This window comes from Alosa alosa, chromosome 4, assembly GCF_017589495.1.
Source record: "Alosa alosa isolate M-15738 ecotype Scorff River chromosome 4, AALO_Geno_1.1, whole genome shotgun sequence".
In the NCBI taxonomy this organism is placed as follows: Eukaryota; Metazoa; Chordata; class Actinopteri; order Clupeiformes; family Clupeidae; genus Alosa; species Alosa alosa.
In genome coordinates this window covers 11,307,350-11,329,829 of record NC_063192.1, presented here as the reverse complement: position 1 = coordinate 11,329,829, position 22,480 = coordinate 11,307,350, and the positions used below count along the sequence as shown (strand labels likewise).

At 44.0% G+C, this 22,480-nt stretch overlaps 2 protein-coding genes across 4 annotated transcripts; both read right to left on the bottom strand.

The window, feature by feature from the left end:
• Window positions 1-1,593: 1,593 nt before the first annotated feature.
• On the bottom strand, window positions 1,594-16,618 carry plekhm2 (pleckstrin homology domain containing, family M (with RUN domain) member 2). Of its 3 annotated transcripts, XM_048240646.1 has the most exons (21): window positions 16,137-16,618; window positions 15,584-15,737; window positions 14,450-14,556; window positions 13,929-14,038; window positions 13,430-13,529; window positions 13,045-13,132; window positions 12,678-12,852; window positions 12,096-12,155; window positions 10,469-10,742; window positions 9,170-10,060; window positions 8,980-9,049; window positions 8,578-8,668; window positions 7,897-7,961; window positions 7,587-7,675; window positions 7,079-7,211; window positions 6,547-6,731; window positions 4,891-4,956; window positions 4,468-4,666; window positions 3,767-3,946; window positions 3,486-3,602; window positions 1,594-3,164 (listed from the first exon to the last, which is right to left on the bottom strand). In XM_048240646.1, the coding sequence occupies exons 2-21, from the start codon at window positions 15,641-15,643 to the stop codon at window positions 3,027-3,029; spliced, it is 3,198 nt and encodes a 1,065-aa protein (XP_048096603.1). In that variant the 5' UTR covers window positions 15,644-15,737; window positions 16,137-16,618; the 3' UTR covers window positions 1,594-3,026. The 3 variants fall into 3 exon arrangements, with proteins under 3 accessions (XP_048096603.1, XP_048096604.1, XP_048096605.1); XM_048240647.1 differs by having other exon boundaries at window positions 4,507-4,666; window positions 15,584-16,618; XM_048240648.1 differs by lacking the exon at window positions 12,096-12,155 and having other exon boundaries at window positions 15,584-16,618.
• A 71-nt stretch (window positions 16,619-16,689) lies between these two features.
• On the bottom strand, window positions 16,690-21,005 carry ddost (dolichyl-diphosphooligosaccharide--protein glycosyltransferase subunit (non-catalytic)). Its single transcript, XM_048240649.1, has 11 exons — window positions 20,738-21,005; window positions 20,359-20,469; window positions 20,159-20,245; window positions 19,939-20,042; window positions 19,670-19,764; window positions 19,209-19,302; window positions 18,945-19,093; window positions 18,487-18,634; window positions 18,231-18,351; window positions 18,007-18,113; window positions 16,690-17,332 (listed from the first exon to the last, which is right to left on the bottom strand). The coding sequence occupies exons 1-11, from the start codon at window positions 20,970-20,972 to the stop codon at window positions 17,183-17,185; spliced, it is 1,401 nt and encodes a 466-aa protein (XP_048096606.1). The 5' UTR covers window positions 20,973-21,005; the 3' UTR covers window positions 16,690-17,182.
• Window positions 21,006-22,480: the final 1,475 nt, after the last annotated feature.

Genomic DNA, 22,480 nt, shown 5'->3' with positions numbered 1-22,480 from the left:
ATATATTACAAAATAATAACAGCAAAAAACAAAACAACTATGTAAAAATGCTCCATCTCATGATCATTTAACAGATGTAATCCATCATTGGCCAGCAATGTGCAAACACTCAAACTGCAGTACTCTGGGAAACACCTCGATATTGTCCTGAGATTTCAGATCTTTCGATTCTCATGTCTACACCCTCTTCATTATATGGAATATCTTTTTATACTTTGCAATTACCTGCAAAAAGACCAAAAACACCCCATGTCCAGTGTGCAATCAAATTCACTCGGGCAACATATTTGCAAGGGGCTACAAAAAAAATAAATAGTAAAAAAGTAAAAATAAAAAGTCTACAAAAAAGTCAAAAGACCAGCTGGACACATTCTGAAGGAGATTTGCACAGAGTCTCCAATGAATGTGTAGAATTACCCACCTGAGGTGTAAAGACTGTTTTCAAAGCAAGACCACAGAAAGATTGGGGTCTAAAAGACGGGTCAAAATGACACAGTGCTTTATAATAGCAAGTGAAGAAAACACTATTGAGTCACATTCAATATATCATATGGCATTTCAGCAAAATATCTGAGAGCACTCTAGATGGAAAAAAAAAAATGACAAAGGAGTCCTCGAAAGCCAGGCTACAAGGCAACATCCATAAGCTAAATAACTACATGCACTCATTCCTTGATTCAGACACACACACACACACACACACACAGTCATGGAGCGGGCTTCTACATTTAATTATTATGTAAAGGCCGCCATGCTATCAAGTGTAAAATACAAACATTTTTTTTAAATACACTTAGTCCTTATCTTCCTTTGCTCCAAAACAACTTCTCTAGACATCGAAGGAACGCCACAGTTTCTCTCAATAATGTGCCTTAACACTCTCAATAATGTGCACAACTTCACTATTGCACTGCCAAGGAGAGATTATTATGGATAACTCAGTCCACCATTTATGAAGCCCTGGTCTCAGCCTGAGCTGTGTAGTGCCCATATGTGGACATTCCTGATTGTAGGTAGAGAGGACACTAAATCATATGCTCATGCCGTTTTGTTAAAGAACGAAAAGCAGTCAGGCATGTGTAGATAAAACATAATGCATTCCCTATACTGGGAGTCACTTGGGATAAAAGTGTCAGGCAATTCAATTAATTTCAATGTAGGCACCTAGTTATGGCTGGATCACTTGGGATCACTCGTCATCAAATTCTATAATAACTTGACCTGTGACCAAATTTCTGCCTTTCCCAAGCCAAATTATTTTTCATCACATAAATGTGCGTGGAACTTCAGGACAAAACTGTGTCCTAACCTTGCCTCATCATACCAAAAACAATGGCTTACATTAAACAGACTGCCAAATGACAATCAACTGAAGGTTTTGCAAATATCTGCCACAGTGTGCATAATTTAACATGTTTTAGTATAAGTATATATATACTCTTTTGATCCCGTGAGGGAAATTTGGTCTCTGCATTTATCCCAATCCGTGAATTAGTGAAACACACACACAGCACACAGTGTACACACAGTGAGGTGAAGCACACACTAATCCCGGCGCAGTGAGCTGCCTGCATCAACAGCGACGCTCGGGCAGCAGTAAGGGGTTAGGTGCCTTGCTCAAGGGCACTTCAGCCGTGCCTATTGGTCGGGGTTCGAACCGGCAACCCTCCGGTTACAGGTCCGAACTGCTAACCAGTAGGCCACGGCTGCCCCAAAGCAAGTTTCTGCCTCCGCTATAGTGCAGTTAACATGCAGTGCAGGAGACTGACGAAGAGTACCTCTTTTACATTTTAATACATAACTACAGATCCATATCATATACATACTGTAATGCTCACAAACTATCAGCAGCCTACTAACGTGATTCCAAATCTTACTGGCATTGATTGTGGTGCCATGATTTACTTAGCCTTCGCACAAAACATACACCCACCATCAAACCTTACCCTTAACTACTCAATACTCCATACTACATAAGCAGATGAGAGTCGTACGTTAGCCTGATATGTTGAATATTTGAGGGAAAACAAAGCAAACCGAGAGACACGCCTATGTAGCAACTGCTTCCTACTCTGCCTTCCTGTGTGTAGACAGAGTTTAAAATAAGCCAACAAAGACATGCTGTACATATGTTCAGACACACATACTGTAAATGCTGAAAACCACATTCAAACAAACACACACACACGCACACACACACACACACACACACACACACACGTACACACACAGCATCACCCAGTTAGTTCAAAAGAAATACATAAAAGGAGAGAAAGTTCAAAGAAATGTGCAATCTTGCAATTAGCTGTATACAAGGATACTCTCTCATTGTGTCTTCTGTCTCTAATATCTGAGTGTCTGTTGTATGCCCTGTGTGTCTGACAAAAGTCCTTTTCTAACTGCTTGAAAAAGCAGCAGAATACACATGACCATTGTGGCACACCATACACCGCCCTCAACGTCCTTCCCGCTGCTCAAACCTCATCGACTACCAAACACTTGCAACAAGTAAGTACTTGTGAGTGTAGAATGGGCATCATGTGAGGTGACAATATTAGCAAGCAGACCAAATAAAGGTAAAAGGCGGCCAAATAGCAAAAAAGCCATCCACCATCTGGACTCCGTACACTTTAGGATACATCAGTCGAATGTACATATTTACACTTAGGTGCAATTAGGATGGTGGTTAAAATGTTCAAACAAGACTTCGAGATTTGTTCGCAGAGCAAGTTGCACAGAGGGCGTGTGTGTGTCTCATTCTCTGACCCCTAGCCTCGTGACCCTTCGTCCCTCGCGGTAACGTTAAGCTGAACATAAGCCTGAATATTTGTGCAAGGCCGAAGAAGTGTAAACAAAGTCCCGCCTAGAGCCACAGAAAGCTAACACCGACAGCAGCCGCGAGTCCTTGAGAGTCAATCAGCGCTGCGGGCCCATGGGAGAGTCTGTTGCTCCCTGGGGCTGGGGTTGGGGCTGGGGGGGGCTGGGGGTTGGTGGTTGACCCGGTGTTTGTTGGTGGGGGTTAGCGCTCAGCACCAGGGCTCCCTCTGGAAGCGCCCCCTGGCCAGGCTGTCGCTGCGCTGCCACGCGCTGTGGATGAGAGCCAGCGCCTCGCCACAGCGCTTCTGCACCGACGGCTCCGACACGGCCTTCCGCGGCAGACACACCTGCAAGGCACAGGGAGGAGAAGAACACAGAGAGCCTTGTAAGATCTTTCACTGTTCATGAACTTGAGGACTACAATAGTGCATCCATTAACTGTAAATGTGAAAATGCTTGCCTTAGGCCACAGTAAGTTCTCTCTTGTTAAATCACTTATCTTAAAACACAGTATACAGGTATTCCTTATGTAACAGCATAATGAGATAACTACACATTTGGCATGAAATAAGGAGAGAAGGAAACAATGGCTGGGGGTTACAAGGGCCAGTTCTTAGTGGGAGTTAATGTGAAGTGAAGGGGGCTGAGTATTGTTTTTACACGCTCACCTGGAAGATGTCTTTCCAGGCCACATCTAGTGCCTCTAGGAGGCGATCTCTCTCCTCACAGCCACTGAAGTACAGCACCCAGGGAGGGAGGAACTGGGCCCGCTCCACAGAAAACTCCTACAGACAGACAGACAGACAGACAGACAGACAAGACAGACAGACAGACAGAAAGAAAGAAATGTGTGTCAGAACAGGAACAAGTATCAGAAACAGAAAATGCAACCATGTGCTTAAATTCCACATCCCGTTTAGAATGCGCTGGAGAGCGTGGAGAGTCTTACAATCACACAGTACTCCTTATCGTCCTCCAGACACACAGCGGTGATATCACACAGCTCGGCAGCGCCCAGCGAGCGGAAGAAACTCGTCTGACAGTCCTGGTGGCACGTCAGCAACTTCCTCTTTGTCACCACGAGGCAGCAAGGGATACAGGGCGAAGGTGTGACACCTTGTGGAATCACCTGAGACAAACAAAGATCAGGGACAAAACACAAAGCCGCCGATGTTAAGACGCAGTACTGCAAGTCCAGCCAGTAAACAGAAAGTCTGAGTCACAAGACATGAAGGGGGCTTTTGTGTGGAATGCTAATACTTCAGAGAGAGTGTAGGAGGACAGGATGGGGACAGACAGTGAGGTCTGCAGCTTGGGGGGGGGGGTTTGCATATAAAACACACATGCACAGTGACAAGAGTCTGCATGTGCAGCTGTCCCCTTAACTCCAGAGCTATGAGGAGCGATGAGATCATACATAACAATTTCAGGAATATTACACAGAGGCTTCACAGACCAAGCCCATCAGACCAGCCTAACGGGCTTAGAGTAAAGGCTACACCAATCTCCAGGCTGCTGATACCTAAGGTTAGCTCATTATGCAATTATCAAGGTACATACAGGTAGCTAGCTTGACTGACAGACAGACAGACAGACAGACAGATAGATACTTTACTTATCCTGAAGGAAATGTATGTAATACAAACTAACTGCTGGCTGAGGAGTTAGTGGTACGTCAGAGGTACGGACCCCTTTTGAGACGGACTGGCACAGCAGCTGCATCCAGTCGGCCATGTCCTGCTCGTTGTCGGCGCTCAGCTCCAGAGGGGCGCGGTCCGTCAGGATCACCTGGAAGGCGTGCGGACGCTCGGTGCTGTTGGAGCGCCGACAGCCCCCGCAGTGCTCCCCGCTGTCGGAAGGGCAACGAAAAGAAAATGAACATGACAAGTTCAAAAATGAGTCAGACAAGGCGCCAGCCGACTGAACGTGGCATGAGATTACCGGGATAAACAATGACATCGTTTATGGCACCTCCTGCATAATGGAGGAGGAAGTGATTATGCAGGGAAATGGGGGTGGCAGGTTGATGTATAGGGGGAAATAAAACAGTAAATGAAATGTAAACAGTCTCACCCCATGGTGATGGATAGGAGCGGGGTCACGTCGGTCCTCTCAGGGTACTGGTACAGGATGCCTTTACTACACAGAGAGCACATCATGATGATGAATGCCTTTAATATACAGGCAAAACAGAGACCACTGAGGAGGCCAGTATTCCAAACAGGCATTGACACCATATTAACCCTTAAGGGTGTACGGAATGTTGGGAAATTAACATTCTAAAGAATATCTGGGTTCATTGAATTCAAGATAAAATTTTAGAACCTTCAATTGTTGCGGAACGGAATCTTATGTTAGAATGTTCAAAAACTCACACATTTAAGGGTTAAGGGCCACAGTGTGGTAAAAAGACAATGGATCACTCCATGAAGTCTTTCCTGTAAGATGTCTTTACGTTATAATTTCATCTGCAGAGACGACAGTAAAAACCCTTTAATGAGTACATCTGGCTTTTCATCAAAGCTCATTAGCTGCTGCTAGCACTGGGCAAACCTCAAGCGTTTTATACAGCACGGTTCAAAAGACTTAGACCAACAACATTCAGTTAAAGCCATTTATCTGGCCAGAGTGATGTTTTGCTTGTTTGTGAAATAGTACAGCTGCCACACAATAAACACAAATCAATGTTAATTCTATTAACAAAACTAATAAACAAACATAAAAACAGGACATTTTGGTGCCAGGGAGTATTTATGTATCCCTCAAAACACAAAACTGAATCTATTTGTTTTGGAAAATTGCTGTGAACTTTGTGTTACCGTGTAATTCTGTGGTAAGTCCTGCTAAGCAGGACCGGGTGGGATTTGCTTCAGTTAACTTGTTTTAGCTGTGTTGTTTTTGAACTTCTCCCTGCCCAAATGATCCCACAGAGCTCCTACTGAGGTTGTGGTTCAGGCCAATCTAATACTGTAAGTGTTCCATCAGCAGATTTCCACTCCACAGCAGATCTTAATTGGGGTTCGCAGTATGTTTTGGGCTGTTGGGCAAGATTACTTTTTCTTGGCAACCAACTGTATTCTGGAAGGTAGGACACAATCTCTGCATTATATTGACATTCATTTCAGTGGCTTTATCGGAATCTAACTCACAACCCCTCTTTACCCCCATCCCTTCCAATCCAATCAAACAATCACACTGCTTTAATATAGGCTGCACTGTCGTCACTGGTTGTACATTGGATATCTTGTGATTCTGTATACCGCAATTTGTTCTACTTTACGGTCTTCCCATAATAATGAACTCCTTCCTGCAATCTGCCCATGAGACAGTTATGGCTCTTTGGTGCCAGGCATCTCTGCCAGATGCTGAGGAGGCACCCAACTGATTCTCTTCCTGCCGCCTCAGTGAGGGACTTTTTAATTCTCCCTCAGATGCCCACAATATTTTGGGTCTCAGCTTATTGAGCTGAATCAGCCGTGCAGGGACAGAATGTTTGGAATGTCCAGAGAGCTTCCAGACAACATTTAACCACAAAACTCAGGCTCTTCTAGTCAACTCCACCAAGTCCTCCATTCTTATATTAACTTCCTCTACATCCACAACCACTTCAGTGCTTCATGAAAAACACAAGAAACTAAATAAGCTAAAGACCTTTGTGCTCCACTTTCAAGAGTGCCGACACATTCAGCAAAACTGTTGTGCCAACTGTCGCAGCTGTATGCAGCCTACCTGAGCACCAGGTAGCAACTCTTCCACTGCTCTTTTCCCAGGTAGGTGGTTCCGGCCCGGTAGAAGAGGGGCCCTTCCTTGGTGCTGCCCGACTCAACGCAGCCGGACGGCTGGGTGGCCACGCCCATGTCCATGGGGTCCTCCCAGTGCACCAGGGAGTACAGACAGATGTTGACCTCAGAGACCTGTGGAAACAGCAGCACATGAGCACTTGGCAACTTACTGGTTGTCTACATTAAGCCCAATTATATCAGACAAATGAGAATTGGTTGGTATTTGTTTATACACATGTATATTGCAAATATGTGTTCATATTTGCAAACATATTCACTGCAACTGATTGTTCAATATAAATAGCAAGGATGATTTTTGAGAAAACATAAACTATTTTCAGAGTGCTGTCTGTTGAGGGTCAAACACAGTGTCACCATGCACTGTTCACATAAGACATTTACAACAGACTGATTGCCGGGCTCGCTGCACATGCTTATGTTGAAGGTGAGGAGTGTAGAGTACTGCAGCCCATGCGTACCTCACAGTGGGTTTCCTGACAGACAAACTTGGTGAGAGCCAGTTTCTCCATGGTGGCATCTGTGAGGATGGAGGGGTAGGGAGGCTCTCGACAGCCGTTTATCATGGACGACCTCAAAATGTTCAGAAACCAGCTGGGTATGTGTGAACAGGTATGTGACAAAGGGGGAGAAATAGAGGGAGCTCTTGTTAGATATTACACATTTTATTTACCATACTGTAATACAACAGTAATACTGTAATAAACAGATTGCCTTGCCAGTTCCACTTTTATTTCTTCATTTGAGATACTGACTGACATTCTAGCTAGCAAACTAAGGCCGCAGCAACATCTATTATCTGGTCTTCCTCACAACAGCCATGACACACTGTTCAAAATGAGTAAGATGCTGTCTTGAGTGAAAGCTATCTTGAAGGCTGCTCCAGTTATTCGATAAGACACATTCAAATCAGGCCTTGAGATAAGAAACAGGAAAGACATGCCGAAATGGAGATGATAGCACACTCACACAGTCAAGGATGAGTCTGCCGTATCCAGCAGAAACTGTCTTCTCCTGTTAGTGCACACTAGTGTAACGGTCTGCTGATCTAAGCCAACCTGGAGAGAATGAAAACAAGCCACCCATGCATCAGCAAATACAGATATACAGTACAGTATACAGTACAGTACAAATACTGCTGAGTAGTAGTTATCTCCCTTAAAACATTTCAAATTAATAATGCAGAAATTATCGGTCTATATTAAAATCCAAAACATACACAATATAACAACGATAAAACAAATATACACATTCAATAAAGCATAAAATCACAACTCACAGACACATAGTCCAGCTCATTGTATGACACGGCTTCTTCAACCATGTAAGGCTTCTCTGCAGCCCCTGAGCAAGTGGAAACAGAAAGAGAAAAAGAGACACAGAGATAAAGAAAGGGTGAGTGAGAGAAAGATAGAGAAAGAGTGAGAGAGAGAGAGAGAGAGAGAGAGAAAGAGGAGGGGATAGAGAAAGGACAAGGAGACAAAAGACACAGTGTCAGTTGCTTTCTCTGTGACTTGGGATGATTGAGATTGTGTGAACGATCACACCACATTCCTCAATAATATGTATGTATGTATGTATGTATGTATACTCTTTTGATCCTGTGAGGGAAATTTGGTCTCTGCATTTATCCCAATCCGTGAATTAGTGAAACACACACAGCACACAGTGTACACACAGTGAGGTGAAGCACACACTAATCCCCGGGCGAGTGAGCTGCCTGCATCAACAGCGGCTTCGGGGAGCAGTGAGGGGTTAGGTGCCTTACTCAAGGGCACTTCAGCCGTGCCTACTGGTCGGGGTTTGAACCGGCAACCCTCCGGTTACAGGTCCGAAGTGCTAACCAGTAGGCCACGGCTGCCCGTTATATCAATAATGTGCCGGAGAGGGAACGCAATCAGAGAGCAATCCAGGTTGTGCGTGAGCAGCAGGCCTGCTGCACCTGCGTCTGGAGTCTCACCTTTGCGCAGCAGATAGATGTAGCAGTCTGTCAGCAGCAGGTAGAGGGGCTGCAGGTCCCCCTCCATGTGCCCCGTGCTCATTCGCACCATCTGGAACACAATGAAGCATTGGAGGCTGACAATCAATAAAGCACCACTGGGCCCTCAACACTGAGAATGCAAGGAATGAGGTCAACAGTATGGCCACATTGTCAGTGGAGCCCGCAGAGACAACAGCTCAACAAAGTCCTATGCTGCTGCACCTACAGCCATTCACATGGCCAAGTCTGTGTTTTTTTTTTCATTTTTTTGTAATAAATAATCAGTTCTGGAGGTTTGAATGGTAATCTAGATTTAAAATGTTAAAATGATTTTAAAAGTTGTTAATTGTTTGACATCAATATAGTGAAAGTTGTCCAGACCTTAAAGAGTTGCTCCTCGTTCTCTCTGAAGACGTGAATCATGAGCAGGAGCAGGTGATTGTTGTCCACACTGTTGAATTGTACAAAAAAAAAAAGGTTAAATCACTGCACAAACTTCCCAAACGAGCTGGGCTTCATTCCAGCTTCCCCTCATCCATCACTGAGAGGCTGACAGGGCAGGGCATCTCACCTGAACTCTGCAGGATGGGAGTTCTCTGTGGGACTGGGCTGCTCCTCGCTCTCCCCATCGGGAGATGCTCCGTTCTCCAGCACAGGGGCATCCACGGGGGCCTCCTCAGGGCCCTTCTCCTCCCCCTCCCCCTCCCCCTCTGCGTCCTCTATGGCGAGGCTGTGGGCGTGCTGTGGCTGCGGCGCTGGTTCTTCTGTCGCTGCCTCTCCCTCATCCGCATGGCCACCAGGAAGAGCCGGCGGCTGGCCATCCCCTGCAGGGTCATGGCGGCTACGACGTGCGGCAGCAGTGTCCGGACTGTGAGGGGTAAAGCAGTAGAAGTCGGCGGGGGCTGGTGGGGCCTGCAGGAACCCAGGGCTGGGGGCCAGAGGGCCAGACTGGCCCACAGGGTCAGGTGGCTCACCGCCCGAGTCGCCCCGAAAGGGCTGCGGCTGGGGAGGTGGTGCTGTTCGGGTGCCTCTCCTGCCGCCGCCTTCGACCGCATCTTCGTCCGCCCCTCTCTCGTCATCCTCCTCGCCTGCTCTTTCCCAGCTCTCTCGGTCCAGGGTGCCGTTCAGCCGGTCCATGACGTCACACAGCGGCTGGCCCACACGGTCCATGGAGGTGTCCGTCATCTCGGGGAGTCTCAGCAGATCCTCGGGATCCTCCTCGTCCCCGCCGTCCTCCTTCCTCTTCCTCCGCGTGGCGTCCAGCGCTGGCCCGTCTGGGCCTTCGGAGGCGCTCCAACTGTCTACGGTGTGGGGGTCCGTCTCCTGCTCCCTCCTGGCCCCAAGTTCATGGCCCTCCTCAGCCTCCCCCAGCTCTGTAGTGGCCATGCTCTGGACGCTGCTCACGGAGCCCGTCGAGTCCTTCCCACGTCGCTTCTTGGCTGGCTTCCTTCGTCTGGCCATTCTGAGGCGACCAAAATAATAACATATCCATTCATTGAAACGGGGACACGCTGTCAAACTCAATCCATTAAAATGCATCTCACACGACAGACCAAACTGGCTCTCCTAATGCTGTGTCTACTGACTGTCTGAATTTACTACATAAACACTCATTAGGTATTTAACTAAATCTGTCACATGGGAGACAATGTAACCATGTCCCACCTTCCCAATTAGCGTTTTGGCTTGCCGTAAACAGAATGCAAATGAACGCATTTGGCTTTAACGGCAACACAGGGAAGACGTTACCGAATTCATAATCTAAACCTCATCTGGCTGATTGAAGAGAATGAGTGGGCAGATAGATGCAGATAGGCCACCCGTATGCAGCCCATGAAGGGAAACAAGGCCGCGTCTGAGCTGAGCTCACCGGATCACCTCCAGCTCGGTGCTGGTGCTCTCCGTGTCTTCTCCGGTGGTGGCCTCATGCCTGCTGTGCACCGGTGTCACGTCGGCCGAGGTGTTGGTGTTGGTGTCCGAGTCCTCGTTGAACGGGTTGTGCCGGAAGGTAGGGCTGCGCGAGAGCGAGGTGGTTCTGGACGGTGGTGCCCCAGTGGACCGAACCAGCCCGGAGTCGCTGACCACGGTTTGTGGGTCGGACACGCTGGAGTGCGGAGCGCTGACTGGGTCGGTCAAGTCTCCCTCTAGGTAAGCAGAGGTGGAGACATAGGCTCAAAACAGCAGATGCCTCATACGAGAATCTCCGTTTCAAACACACAGACGCACAGTGATGCACATTTACCACAGATGAGGAGCACAGACAAACACATCAGGACAAAGCTGGCATGGAGACTGTCAAGACCGGATAGGCCTGATTTTAACCAGACTGCCATAGCTTCAGATCAGTCAGTGCTGTTACCAATAATCTGATTAAATCACCATTCCGATCATTATCCAAATTCAGAATATTCCAGTTTACATGCTAAGCGAACTGGTAAAAATCTGATTCCATGATGACGCATTCTCATCCAGGAATCATGATAAACTCCAATTAAAGTCAGAGTATTGATTATTTGACAGATCTAATCAGAATTTAAATGGGATTGTCTGGATAATGTTATTTCTCTCATTTCAGTGTGATTTGTATTGTAGTACACACTTAAAGTGAAAAACTTCAGAACAAACTGCATTACTCATTTCGTTATTAAAGCTTGAATACTACACTTTACTATACTGTAGTACTTTAATTAAATTTGACACCAACACTGAAGCATATGAGTAGCTGCTTAAACTCAGGCCCAACACCCAGCAGAACCAGTGCCATATGCGTGAAAAGGTTATAATATCGGCCATTACAAACTCGGTTAGCTGAGCAGTGGCTGCACCAGGCATTGCAGGATGCTTTAGTAAAATGCTGATGCTGCTACCAGACACAAGAATGACCATAACTCACCTGTTCGTCTCTGATTCTCACTTCTAACTGGACAGTGCTGTTGTGCTGTTATTGAAATAATCACTAAAATAATATCACTCTGTCAGAAGACTAAGCTGTGTGATCTCTAGCCAGTTCCAGATCTCATGCACATTTGCAATGCAAATGCAATGACAGTGAAATGTAAATGTAATGACAACAAGGCACAATATACAACACCTACAGGACAACATATAGGCTATTTCAAACATAACTTTCACTTCCACCAACACACCCAACATACACACCCAAAGTGGGTGACATTCAAACACCCAGAGTTGGATAATTATCTACATTCAAATGCCCAGTTGATTTCTAGACCAAACCTGACCAGCCTTCTTGTTGAGCAAACATGTATTTAGCATACCATAAAAAGCAACACAGAACAGAACAGAACAAGGTAGCATGCACATCTCAAGTCAACCACCATGAAGGTATGGCTATACGCACATGCATGAAGCTGTGTGGGTGTATGTGTGTGTGTGGAGTTGGGTGTGTGTGTGTGGGTAGGTGAGGTGAGGTATGCAGTGGTGGAGGGTGAGGGGGTGTTATGGTGACGGGTGAAGGGGGAATAACCATGTCCCACCTTCCCAGTCTGCATTTGGCATTGACTGCAACACAGGGAAGATGTCACCGAAATCATAATCTAAAAAAAGGAGGGATAAGGATAAGACTCAACATTAGGCGGGGAAAAAGGTATGACAAGATGAAGACAGGAAGAAAAAAAAAAGAAATAAAGAGAATGCAATGAACTGAAAATGATGACATAAGAAGCAATGTGAAGTGAAACAGCACTTAGGAAACTATAGTCTATGTACTGGACTACGGTATGAACTATGCAATGAACTATGTAATGACCGAGCTATGAGAATCTGAGCTTGAGAATCTGAAGTTGCACGGACATCTAAACCTTTGCATGTGACACAGTTCCACAAAATAACAGTGGCTGCTTTCATTGCGTACAAGTGATGACTGACATGGAAAGAAAAAGCATTAACAGCTAAACCATTCTTCAGTCTAACTTCCACATTCCCAAATTGTGCCGAGTGAACGTGTGTGACCTGTATTTATGTGAAACACAGACTCACTGTAAATGAAATGCAGAGTGTAGATGAATTAGAGAATTGCTAACAAAGGAAGAGGAGCAGAAATAAGAGAGGGGTCTTACCTTCACTGGACGGGGCGATGGCACTGTCGTCCCACTCCAGGTTGGTGGAGGTGAGGGAAGTGAAGGAGTGAAGGGACAAACTGTCCGAACTAGGTAACCTCTCCTCAAAGTCCAGAAGATTCTGTGGTTTATAGTACTCAGGCATGTAGGGGGCAACATCTAGGTAAGGGACATCCTGGATCCGGAAAAAGAAGACAATTAAAAATTGCTTTACAAGTCCTACAAATATAATGACCGAGGCGTAATCAAGGAGTAATCCAGGAGGAAAACATTTTACAACTAATGTACTCAAATGGTTTTCATTGCTTAAATCATTTATCTGGTGATATTCATGTGTATTCGTTTTTGTGAGTAAGGCAACACATACCAGCTCTAGGTCAAACCGGATAAACTCCAGCCCAGACACCAATGTAACGAAAAGGGTGAGGTGGTCATGGCTGCAGACCAATGCATTTCTACAGAGAAGGACAACACAGTAAGATAGAGAAACAGATGGTAAAATGTTCAAAATATCAGATATTTCTTTATGTATTGTGCATTTATTTCTATCTCGTGTCAACGTTATCTATCAAAGGAGCAATACTGTCACCTCAAACTTTAAGGCAAAATAAGCTAAACTGCAGACAGAGCTAAAATAATCCTCCCAAATACCCATCAGGAATAACAGGTTCTTGAGCTTGTGATTACCATGCCCAAACCAACAGGTAAGCTTTAGGTATGTGTCAACATGCAGCTTATATGACAGAACTCACTTGAAGTAATATTTCTGCAACAGTGCCTGGTTCTCTTGGAAAAGGCGGAGGTAGCTTTCTAATGAACTCTCACTGAGGGCCAGGTACAGCCAGGCACGACCTATACAGCCAGCCAGACAACAATCCCATTTAGACGGGCTAGTCGCCATAAAACTGGAAATGTACTGTCGGGTCAGACCACAATAAATTCATGTACCATTTTTAAAGAAACACAAATCAGAAGAAATATAAATAAGTATAGGAGCATAATTTTGTTTAAACTGGAAAAAATAAAATAAGTAATGAACAATCAAGGGGTTTCAGTCAGTCTGGATCACCTGGGAGGCTGATTTTTAAGTGTTTCTCTGTGGTATCGCACTCATACAAAAGCACCAAACAGTAACTGCTGGATCAATATACACTTGCTTTTTTGCTTTACACAGTGTAATGTCATAGGCACTGAGTAGTGCAATCAGCGGAAGAACACATTCAAGTGAAATGGGTAAGAGTTTGTGCTCACTGCGGCCAAGGTTCGTAGCTATGTGCTTAAGCTCGTCTATCTGCCGCACCGCTTCTCTGCGTGTGAAGTGCAGGACAAGGACCCAGTAACCTGAGGAGATGTCCTGAAGCCTTTCGCACAAACACAGGCCGCGCACACACACACACACACACACACACACACACACACACACACACACACACACACACACACACACACACACACACACACACACACACACACACACACACACACACACACACACAACAGGGTGTAAGGATGGAACACAATGTGCATATACATTCAATACACATTATCCGCACAGTAAACTACAGTACACTGAAAATAAGCTGTTCATCTGCAGCCATTCCCCTAGGAACTGAAACCATAGTGTAACTCTGGGGCATCTACCCGGTCAAACAACGAGACATTGTCTACTGTATGTATCCATAGCCTAGAACTCAGGCCATGTTGCTCTCATGCCATGTTTACAGTAGCACAGGTGAACCCAGATGCTCTGTTTGAACTACCAGCAATCTTACCCATAAAGCAAGGCATGGTCCAGGTGTTCACAAAGGCGCTGTAAAACCCGGTCGTGGTTACGAATGGCTGGAGTTTCATCTTCGCAAGCAGCAAAGTAACTCTGCAGCTGGAAAAGCACAGCAAAGAGGGGAATTACACATGAGGTGAAACAGAAAGTAAAAGGCTATTGTAGTGCATGTGTCATTTCAGTGACTGAAATATTTGATGGAATAACAGAATAAATATGTATTTTCATGTCAAATGCAGGGCTATGCATTGAATGGGGGTTTCAAAACAGGTTACAATGACTTATGAGAAAGGGTGTGATTAGAGCTGCACATTAGCAATAATAAGCATTTGACTACACCAGCTTTTGTGAACCCACATAAATTCCAAGCACCTGACAGTCATGTGACCTCCAAACTTGGAACAGGAAACGTCAGGAATACATAAAGCAGAAGTAGGTCGCTATGTCAAAAAACGAGGGAAAAGACAATGGCATAGCAGCACTGACACCATGAGAAACCGTAACATTGGATTTTAACTGACGTTATCATAATAACTTGAAATATACTTATTTTAACACGAGAATATAAATGACATAAGATTAGAACAAAATGTACGGTGCTAATTTCAGTTGACCATGTCGGGAGCTCATGCTGAAATAATGTGCCCTGCCGCCACAGAAAGCTATAAATCAACGTGCATTAATAATGACAAATGCTGACCACAATAATGTACCGATTGTTTCAAGCCATACTTTTCAAGACAAAGGAGTCACTGATTGAGGTAAACAGAAATATAGCTACGTTCGGTAGCATTATGCATTGTGGAGAAGGCAGTGTTTACAACACAGTCCCTGTGCCGCATCCAAACAAGAATGCTTTAGAAGTTGGACCGGGATTTGTTTTTAACATACAAATTACGTAATTGATAAGATGTTATGGCTTCGCACAGGTACAGATGCCGTGATGTAATTGCGTATTCTCCAAAACATCAACAAAACCTCTGGAATGGCTAGCTCGCCTCGGAGGGTTGGGGTGTTGTTTCCAAATCCGAAACAGCAAGGCCCACTTTTAACTGATATTCTCTTCTCCACAAACCACCGTTTATCTACAAACACTCATATATCTGCTTTATAGGATACAGCTTACCTTCTTTACCGACAAAGAGATATTTTCCAGTATTCGGTCTTTGACTTTGAGCTGATCCATGACTTGGTCTCCTTGGCCGCCAGCGGATGTCAGCTGATACCCAATGGATAGTGCGTCTGCCACTACTCGTTGCTTTCTCTGACTACAATGAACTCTATGGAACAAATCTGCCCACGGTTACCATTCATTAAGGGTTTTTGTCATATCTACAAAACTGGATTAACTTCTGTATTTTTCCCCAAGTTATATCCAACTGTACCATCTTAACCCTGCAGTATGGCAGCCGCAAAAGCATAATGGACGAAGTAACAACTTTAAATTCAGTCAGTGTCAACCTTACACATCAGCTCATTCAGCTGAAGTGCTTCATTATTGAATCTACATTGGAATTTGCTCCCCATTCCGCTTACGTTAGGGGTCAGTCCAGCTGTCCACTTTTGTTGCAAGCACAGGCAACCTCGCAGTTAAATTTAGCATATGGTTTGGAGGGGAATGACAACCAAAACGAACTTCATGGACGAACGTCATGAAAAAATATAACTAGTTTGCTTACCAGTTGGCAGTAGTTATAGAGCTTAGCCAGAGTCCCGTCTGTAATAGTTCACGTTAAAGACATTGACTAGATAAGCTGACTAGCTGTCTGTCAGGTATGAGTTAACTGCATTTGGCAAACGCAAAGACGGTACAAAACATTAGCTGTCAATGTTTGTACCCAAGTTTTAAAACGTTTCAATTTGTTCAGTTCAGTTTGCTGGCGTTAAAAACCCAGAACGTTAAAGCCATCTAACATGAATAGCCAATGCTAACTTTTCAGCCGGTCATTAGCCTGTGTTAACAAGCTGATCATGCTGAAACAAACTGTTTTCTGTAGTGTACCGGTAAATTCTGAATATCCTAATTTCCCAAAGAAACGTTATTTATTTGCCTCGACGTAGCCATACTGCAAGGCCGTGTCTGTCTTCACTTGGACACCCAGGTTGCTAGCAATCCAGTCAAGCCTTTGCATAGACAGTAAAAGAGCCTTTGCCACTCGGTTGTCAACAATCTCGTGACTGTATTACCGGACATGACATCATCTAATGTGAACAGACAACATATGCATCAGATAGGGTGGAATGTCATTTTTTACTGCAGTTTTGGGATTCAAACATCTTCTTTTATACAAACATTGAACATTTTCTTCCAGCAATTTCAAGACAGGAACCAAGTAATCAGTGCATTTCTTATTGAATCAGTATCTTCGTCTACAAAGAAGTCTGAATTTTTAAAACAAAAACACATACTTTCAATTCACTGACACTGATAGAAACTCAGCCTATTTTTCCATTTTAAGTATGTAGAGATCCTCCATTGTGAAAAAAAACATTATATACACGGTGAAGAAGCAACAATTTAGGTCCTTACTGTCTGTAAAAAACAGTGGTGGTATAGCACACTCTATGAATCCAAACCAAACTCATACACAGCTCCTTTCTTCAGGTTTCTCCCAGGTACACAACAGCCTGGACGTTGTACATGACACTCAAACCCCCCACCCTTTACCCCTTCGGTCTTGTCACAAACATGGCTTTGACCCCAATACTCCAGTGCTTGACCTCTTTAATCTGACTTCTCTTTCTCTTTCATATGTAGGAACACAACACTGAAGAGGAAGAGTCCGCCCATCATAGAGAAGACACTAGCATAGTAAGGGTAAGCAGAGGGGATGAAACGCTCATACTGAGTGTGCTGCAGTGGACGAACAGACACCTGAAAGACAAAAGAAAGACGCATCGTTCAAAGATCACACTGAGACTTGTGCTTCTATATCAGGACCACATTCTCCCATTCACATGTAATCATTTTTTTACACACTTTTGAGTTACATTACATTACATTACATTTGGCTGACGCTTTTTTAACCAAAGCGACTAACAACATGGTAAACAGTAAGTTTTAGAACAATTCTCACAATTTTAGGACAGTTTAAAAAAACACATTAGTACAGTAAGAATAAGTGCGTCGGTGAGTGCTGTATTTTAACAGTTACTTGTCAGTTTAACGGCTGGTGAGTGCTAGGATCAGTAAGACTTGTTGTAAGTGTTGCTATGAGAGTAGATGTTCTCTAAAGAGCTGGGTCTTCAGGAGTTTTTTGAAAGTGGAAAAGGATGTCCCTGCCTTTGTAGGAACTGGCAGTGTGTTCCACCAACGAGGAACAACAGATGAGAAAAGTTTGGATTGGCTTGAGCGTACCGGTGGTAGAGCTAGAGTTGCACACATTGTCCCATTCACACTTTTGTCACACCCACAACGCGCAAGTTCAGAATCAAGGCGGCCTTATGAAAAAGGCGTGATTTTTTTAAAACAGATTCAGACTAAGCAACAACAAGAATATGGCCCCAATCGAACTCAAAACTCAATTCCCTGCACAGTGAAGTACTCACCTGTGTTGAGGAGTACATGTGTGTGTACCCCAGCCTGTTGTAATCAACCTTGAACTGAAATACACCATACACATCTGGTAACTTGAACTGGACGCTGTATTTTCCACCTGCAAAAAACGCAAGGGTTTAAAAGTGAGACTATTACATTCAAGTTGGCAAGAAAGAAAATGAATAGGAGGTCTACAAAATAGCATAGTGTTTAAGGTCAACAACTGGGGCTATACCATTTTTCTTGAGGTAGGTCCTGACGAAGGGGTCAATCCTGACAAACTCCAGCTGAATGTCATCTCCATCAAAGGGCACCCAGCGGCCCTCCGACAGCATCTCAATCACAATGCTGTACTCCTGTTAGGAATATGATCATGTTAGCGCTATACGTAGCAGATACTCCAGAAAAATATGGCGTTACTTCACCATCCCCTTGGAGATTCAGCCACAGCTTAAAACCAACATCACTGAGCAGTTTTTGCAGACACTCACCACCAGGTCTGTGATGGTGTAGGCAGCTGGTGGGGTGCTCTCTCCAACAGGATGATGGGTAACAGCTCCCACCCTGAGCACGCCAGCCTCCTTGAACACCCAGCTGGACAGAGCCTCGGCCAGCTCCATGTTGCCATTCTGGTCATGTCTGTGAACAGTTGAGCATTAGGAGGTTGCGTGACATTCAAACAACTTTTTTCCCATATATAACATAGAAGTGTAATCCTTACACTAAAAAAAAAGGTTTTCAGGTTTTGTTCCCCAAAATCATGCCTTTTTAAAAGGTAAACATGTGTTCATACTAACCTCCTACAGCCATAATGCAAAAGATGTGGAAATATGATATTTATTTTGATATTATAGTGGTGGAACCACAATGAGGGTTCTGTGCTCCACTTGAGAGGAAGAGAGAGATAATGGTGTGATGAGTGGTGAGGAAGTGAGAGGTGGTGGTGTACCGCTGGGATCCAGGTGTAGCCTTCTGCACAGCGGAGCTGAAGAACGCATCGCTGAAGAAGTCCAAAGATCCGCTGAAGACCACGCGGGCATTGTTCCTTGCCTGGAGGCCTGCAATCAGGAGTGTATTCTTGCCCACAGCGTGAGGGTACTGGCATTGGGGAACAGAGAAAGCATTAAGATAGATGTTTCAAAGAAAAACAATTTTGGATCATATTTTTGAAAAAAAACATGGAAGAATGTAAGGTTTAAAAAAAAAGTATTACCTGTTTGATGGGCTGATCAGGGAAGAAGGAGTAGGAGGTGGAGGATCCGGTGAGAATATCCAGCACCAGAGGGTTATCAGGGTCGGCCACCATGCTAAAGAAAACAAAACAAGGCACCGCCATGATGGCTTCACTGAACAAACCATGGTACTCCAAACAAAACAAGACACCACCAGTATGATGGCTACGTCAATCAGCATAATATTTTTAAAATGTAAATGCATTCATCATATTATTAGATGGGAACATTTGAGTAAAGAGATAAGTTGTAGGCCAAATATATTTCATAAAAGACAAGACATTCAAATGTGTACTTCAACCCGAGAAATGGAAACAAATTGTTTCTGTTGGTAAGTTTTTTGTGGGGTAGTCTACAAGGGTCCCTGTATAAAAATTCAATTAACATTTACAAAAGATTTACAGATGGTCTGACCATTTTATTTGAACAAAACTGAACTTACCCAACACCCTTGAAAAGGATAGGTTTCTCAGTGGGCTTGCCAACAATAGTTGGTGCTTTGAGCAGGTTCTCTGGGTCAGCCACAATCAAAGAGTGCTGGGAAATAAAAACACGTCAACAAATAAGATACACACTTGCTATGAATAGCATGTTTGGCGAACCCAAACAAACCTGACTTTTAGGAAGCATTTGACATTCTTACATTGTGACCTCAAAATTCGTTAGGGAATAAAAGCGATTATGTGGGACAGTAGAAAATGTAAGGCTTACATCACCAGGGTCTGACACATCATAATTATGATGATCAATGACAGCAGTCTTTTCTTCATCAAACTCAATGCCACATTCGCTGCCAAGTTCTCTCAAGGGGTCACCTGAACAGCAACAAGGAAATGCAATGTTTTACAGCTCTGCTCTCCACCTCATAACCTGTCTGGTAATACATCAAACAAACCAGGGATCAAATCGAAGGCTCTCTCCACTTCCTTACCAATGTCAGAGCTTGCAGCAACAAGGACATTTCCTCCACCATCAATGAAGGCTGTGATGGTCTCTACGTTGATATTTCCGCCAAAGTCTGAAAAACAGACAACGCCATCTATTAAATGCTTCTGAAAAAAACAAAAATGTTACTACTGCCAGCCTGGAATGTAGGTCGCCACTTCGGTAAAATCACAGAAACACACTCACCTTCCACCGATGGGGAGAAAATGACGAGATGGTCATACAGAAATTGGCCATATTTAATGAGAGACAGGCTAGGATCGTCGGCAGTTTTGAATGTAAGGTCGAATCCACGGTCTGCAAATCAACAGACAACAGCTGGGTTAGGAAGAAAGCCATCTAAATAAATATGTGTATGAGCACTGGCCCAACGTTGTGTACATCCTGAAGGTGCACTTATTTGGTAGTCGAAAGCATGTCATAAGGAAGGGAATAACGACACGTCAAATAACACTTAGCGTGATACCTTTAATGAAATGTAGTCTAACGTTACATAAACGTAAGAGTGCAACAGGATAGCTAAACTATTACACTGTCTGATGAACCCTCAAACACCGATACTCACCGGCTAGACTGCGGAAGAATATTGAATGAGTGTCTTTGATGTTCGGGTTGTCCAACAGCACGAGCGTCTTTCCGTCTCCAATGGCTACTTGCAACAAGCAAGCTAAAGACGCCACAAATAGGACATTACTTACTATTCCTGTTTGTGAAGACTGTGCCATGTTAACACTACGTCTTTTGCAGTTGTAAGCTGAGGAGCGGCCACATTCGGCTGCAGACTGTTCTTCCACCGCCATTTTCCCGTTTAGACAACGTCAGCCTAAGAAACTGGGTAACCTTTGGCCCATCCAGATTCAACCAATCATAAGCGTTCACGCACAACCCGGAACATGCCAGAGAGGGTTAAAGCGGAGCTTTGATAACGCAGTATATTCATTCCATTCATTCACGTAGTGCAGCCACATAGATATACTGACAGACAGTATATTGTGCTAGACTACTGTTTTGGAAGGGCGTGTACCTCATCACTGAACCTGTTTTTAATATATATATATATATATAAAAAACAAAACTGAATTGTACATATATACTCTATCTTTATTACTGACCAATCCTTACTATTCTTCACTATAGAGCCTCTAGTGCTACAATAGGAGAACTGCATTTCTGAAAAACTCATATGTCAAAGTTTGTTCAATTTATGGCAAGCTGACTCTTTCTTTTGTCTATAAGTCTTTACTTTTTAAACAAAATGCCTCAAATGTTTTTTTTATTACGAATGCAGTCAGGTTTAATATGTGATTACTTTGCAAACACTGACTGACATTTGCTCTGATAAAGGAATAAGCATCTGTAAAGTTCAAATTCACCTGGCTTTACTTTTGGATCTAAAGATTTCACATCATTGCGTTTGCCTAAAAATGGTCACACTGCTCAATGCACAGAGTAGGCCTAACACATCTTGTACAACCTTCAGTTTAATAAATGTATTAATACAACCCCAAATCAGAAAAAGTTGTGATGTGTAAAAAAATTGATGGAAAATATATGTTCATTTTGAATTTGATGCCAGAAACATGTTGGGACCAGCAAAAAAGTTGGGACAGGGAATGTTTACCACTGTGCTGCTTCACCTCTTCATTTAACAAAATTCTGTCAATGTTTAGTAACTGAGCAGACCAGTTGCTAGAGTTCTGAGAATGAATTGTTGTCCCATTACTGCCCGAGGATTTCAGTTGCCTGGAATTGTTGTCCCATTACTGCCCAAGGATTTCAGTTGCTCAACAGTATGTGGTATTCTTAGTCATGTTTTTCATTCCATGATGCACCTAATTTGACAAGTCTGGACTGCAGACAGGCCATCCTCTATAGAGAAATACTGTTTAAATATGTGCAGAATTCATTTTAGCATTGTTTTCCTGAAATATTCAAGGTCTTCCCTGGATATGTTGCTCAAAACCTGTATACATCATTCAGAATAGATTGTGCTTTGCCAGATGTGCAAGATGCCCATACTGTAGGTACTAATTCATCTCCACACCATCATAGATGTTGGGTTTCGAGCTGAGCACTAAAACAAGTTGAATAAGTTGGATACTTGGATAGGCCCTCTCCTCTTTAGCCCAGATGAGTCCATGATTTCCAAGCTCAGGCCCAGATAAGACAACAGTATTTTCTGTATCATGTGTCAATACAATTTTGGCTGTTGCATGGTTTTGAATTGAGTCTCAAACTGTGACTGGTTATCAAAGGTTTTCCTGAGCCCATACAATGGTTTACTTTACAGAAACAGGTCTGGTTTTGA

What these genes read in the sequence shown, in the direction of transcription:
- plekhm2 (XM_048240646.1), bottom strand. Translation starts at nt 15,643, where the DNA reads ATGGATCAGCTCAAAGTCAAAGACCGAATACTGGAAAATATCTCTTTG. An exon ending in TCCGGTTTGACCTAGAGCTG is followed by an intron (nt 12,853 to 13,044) that starts GTATGTGTTGCC and finishes TTCCGGATCCAG; the next exon opens with GATGTCCCTTACCTAGATGT. An exon ending in CCTGGAAAGACATCTTCCAG is followed by an intron (nt 3,165 to 3,485) that starts GTGAGCGTGTAA and finishes TGTGCCTTGCAG; the next exon opens with GTGTGTCTGCCGCGGAAGGC.
- ddost (XM_048240649.1), bottom strand. Translation starts at nt 20,972, where the DNA reads ATGGCGGTGGAAGAACAGTCTGCAGCCGAATGTGGCCGCTCCTCAGCT. An exon ending in ATCCTTTTCAAGGGTGTTGG is followed by an intron (nt 19,303 to 19,669) that starts GTAAGTTCAGTT and finishes TGTTTTCTTTAG; the next exon opens with CATGGTGGCCGACCCTGATA. An exon ending in ACATGTACTCCTCAACACAG is followed by an intron (nt 17,333 to 18,006) that starts GTGAGTACTTCA and finishes TTTGTCTTTCAG; the next exon opens with GTGTCTGTTCGTCCACTGCA.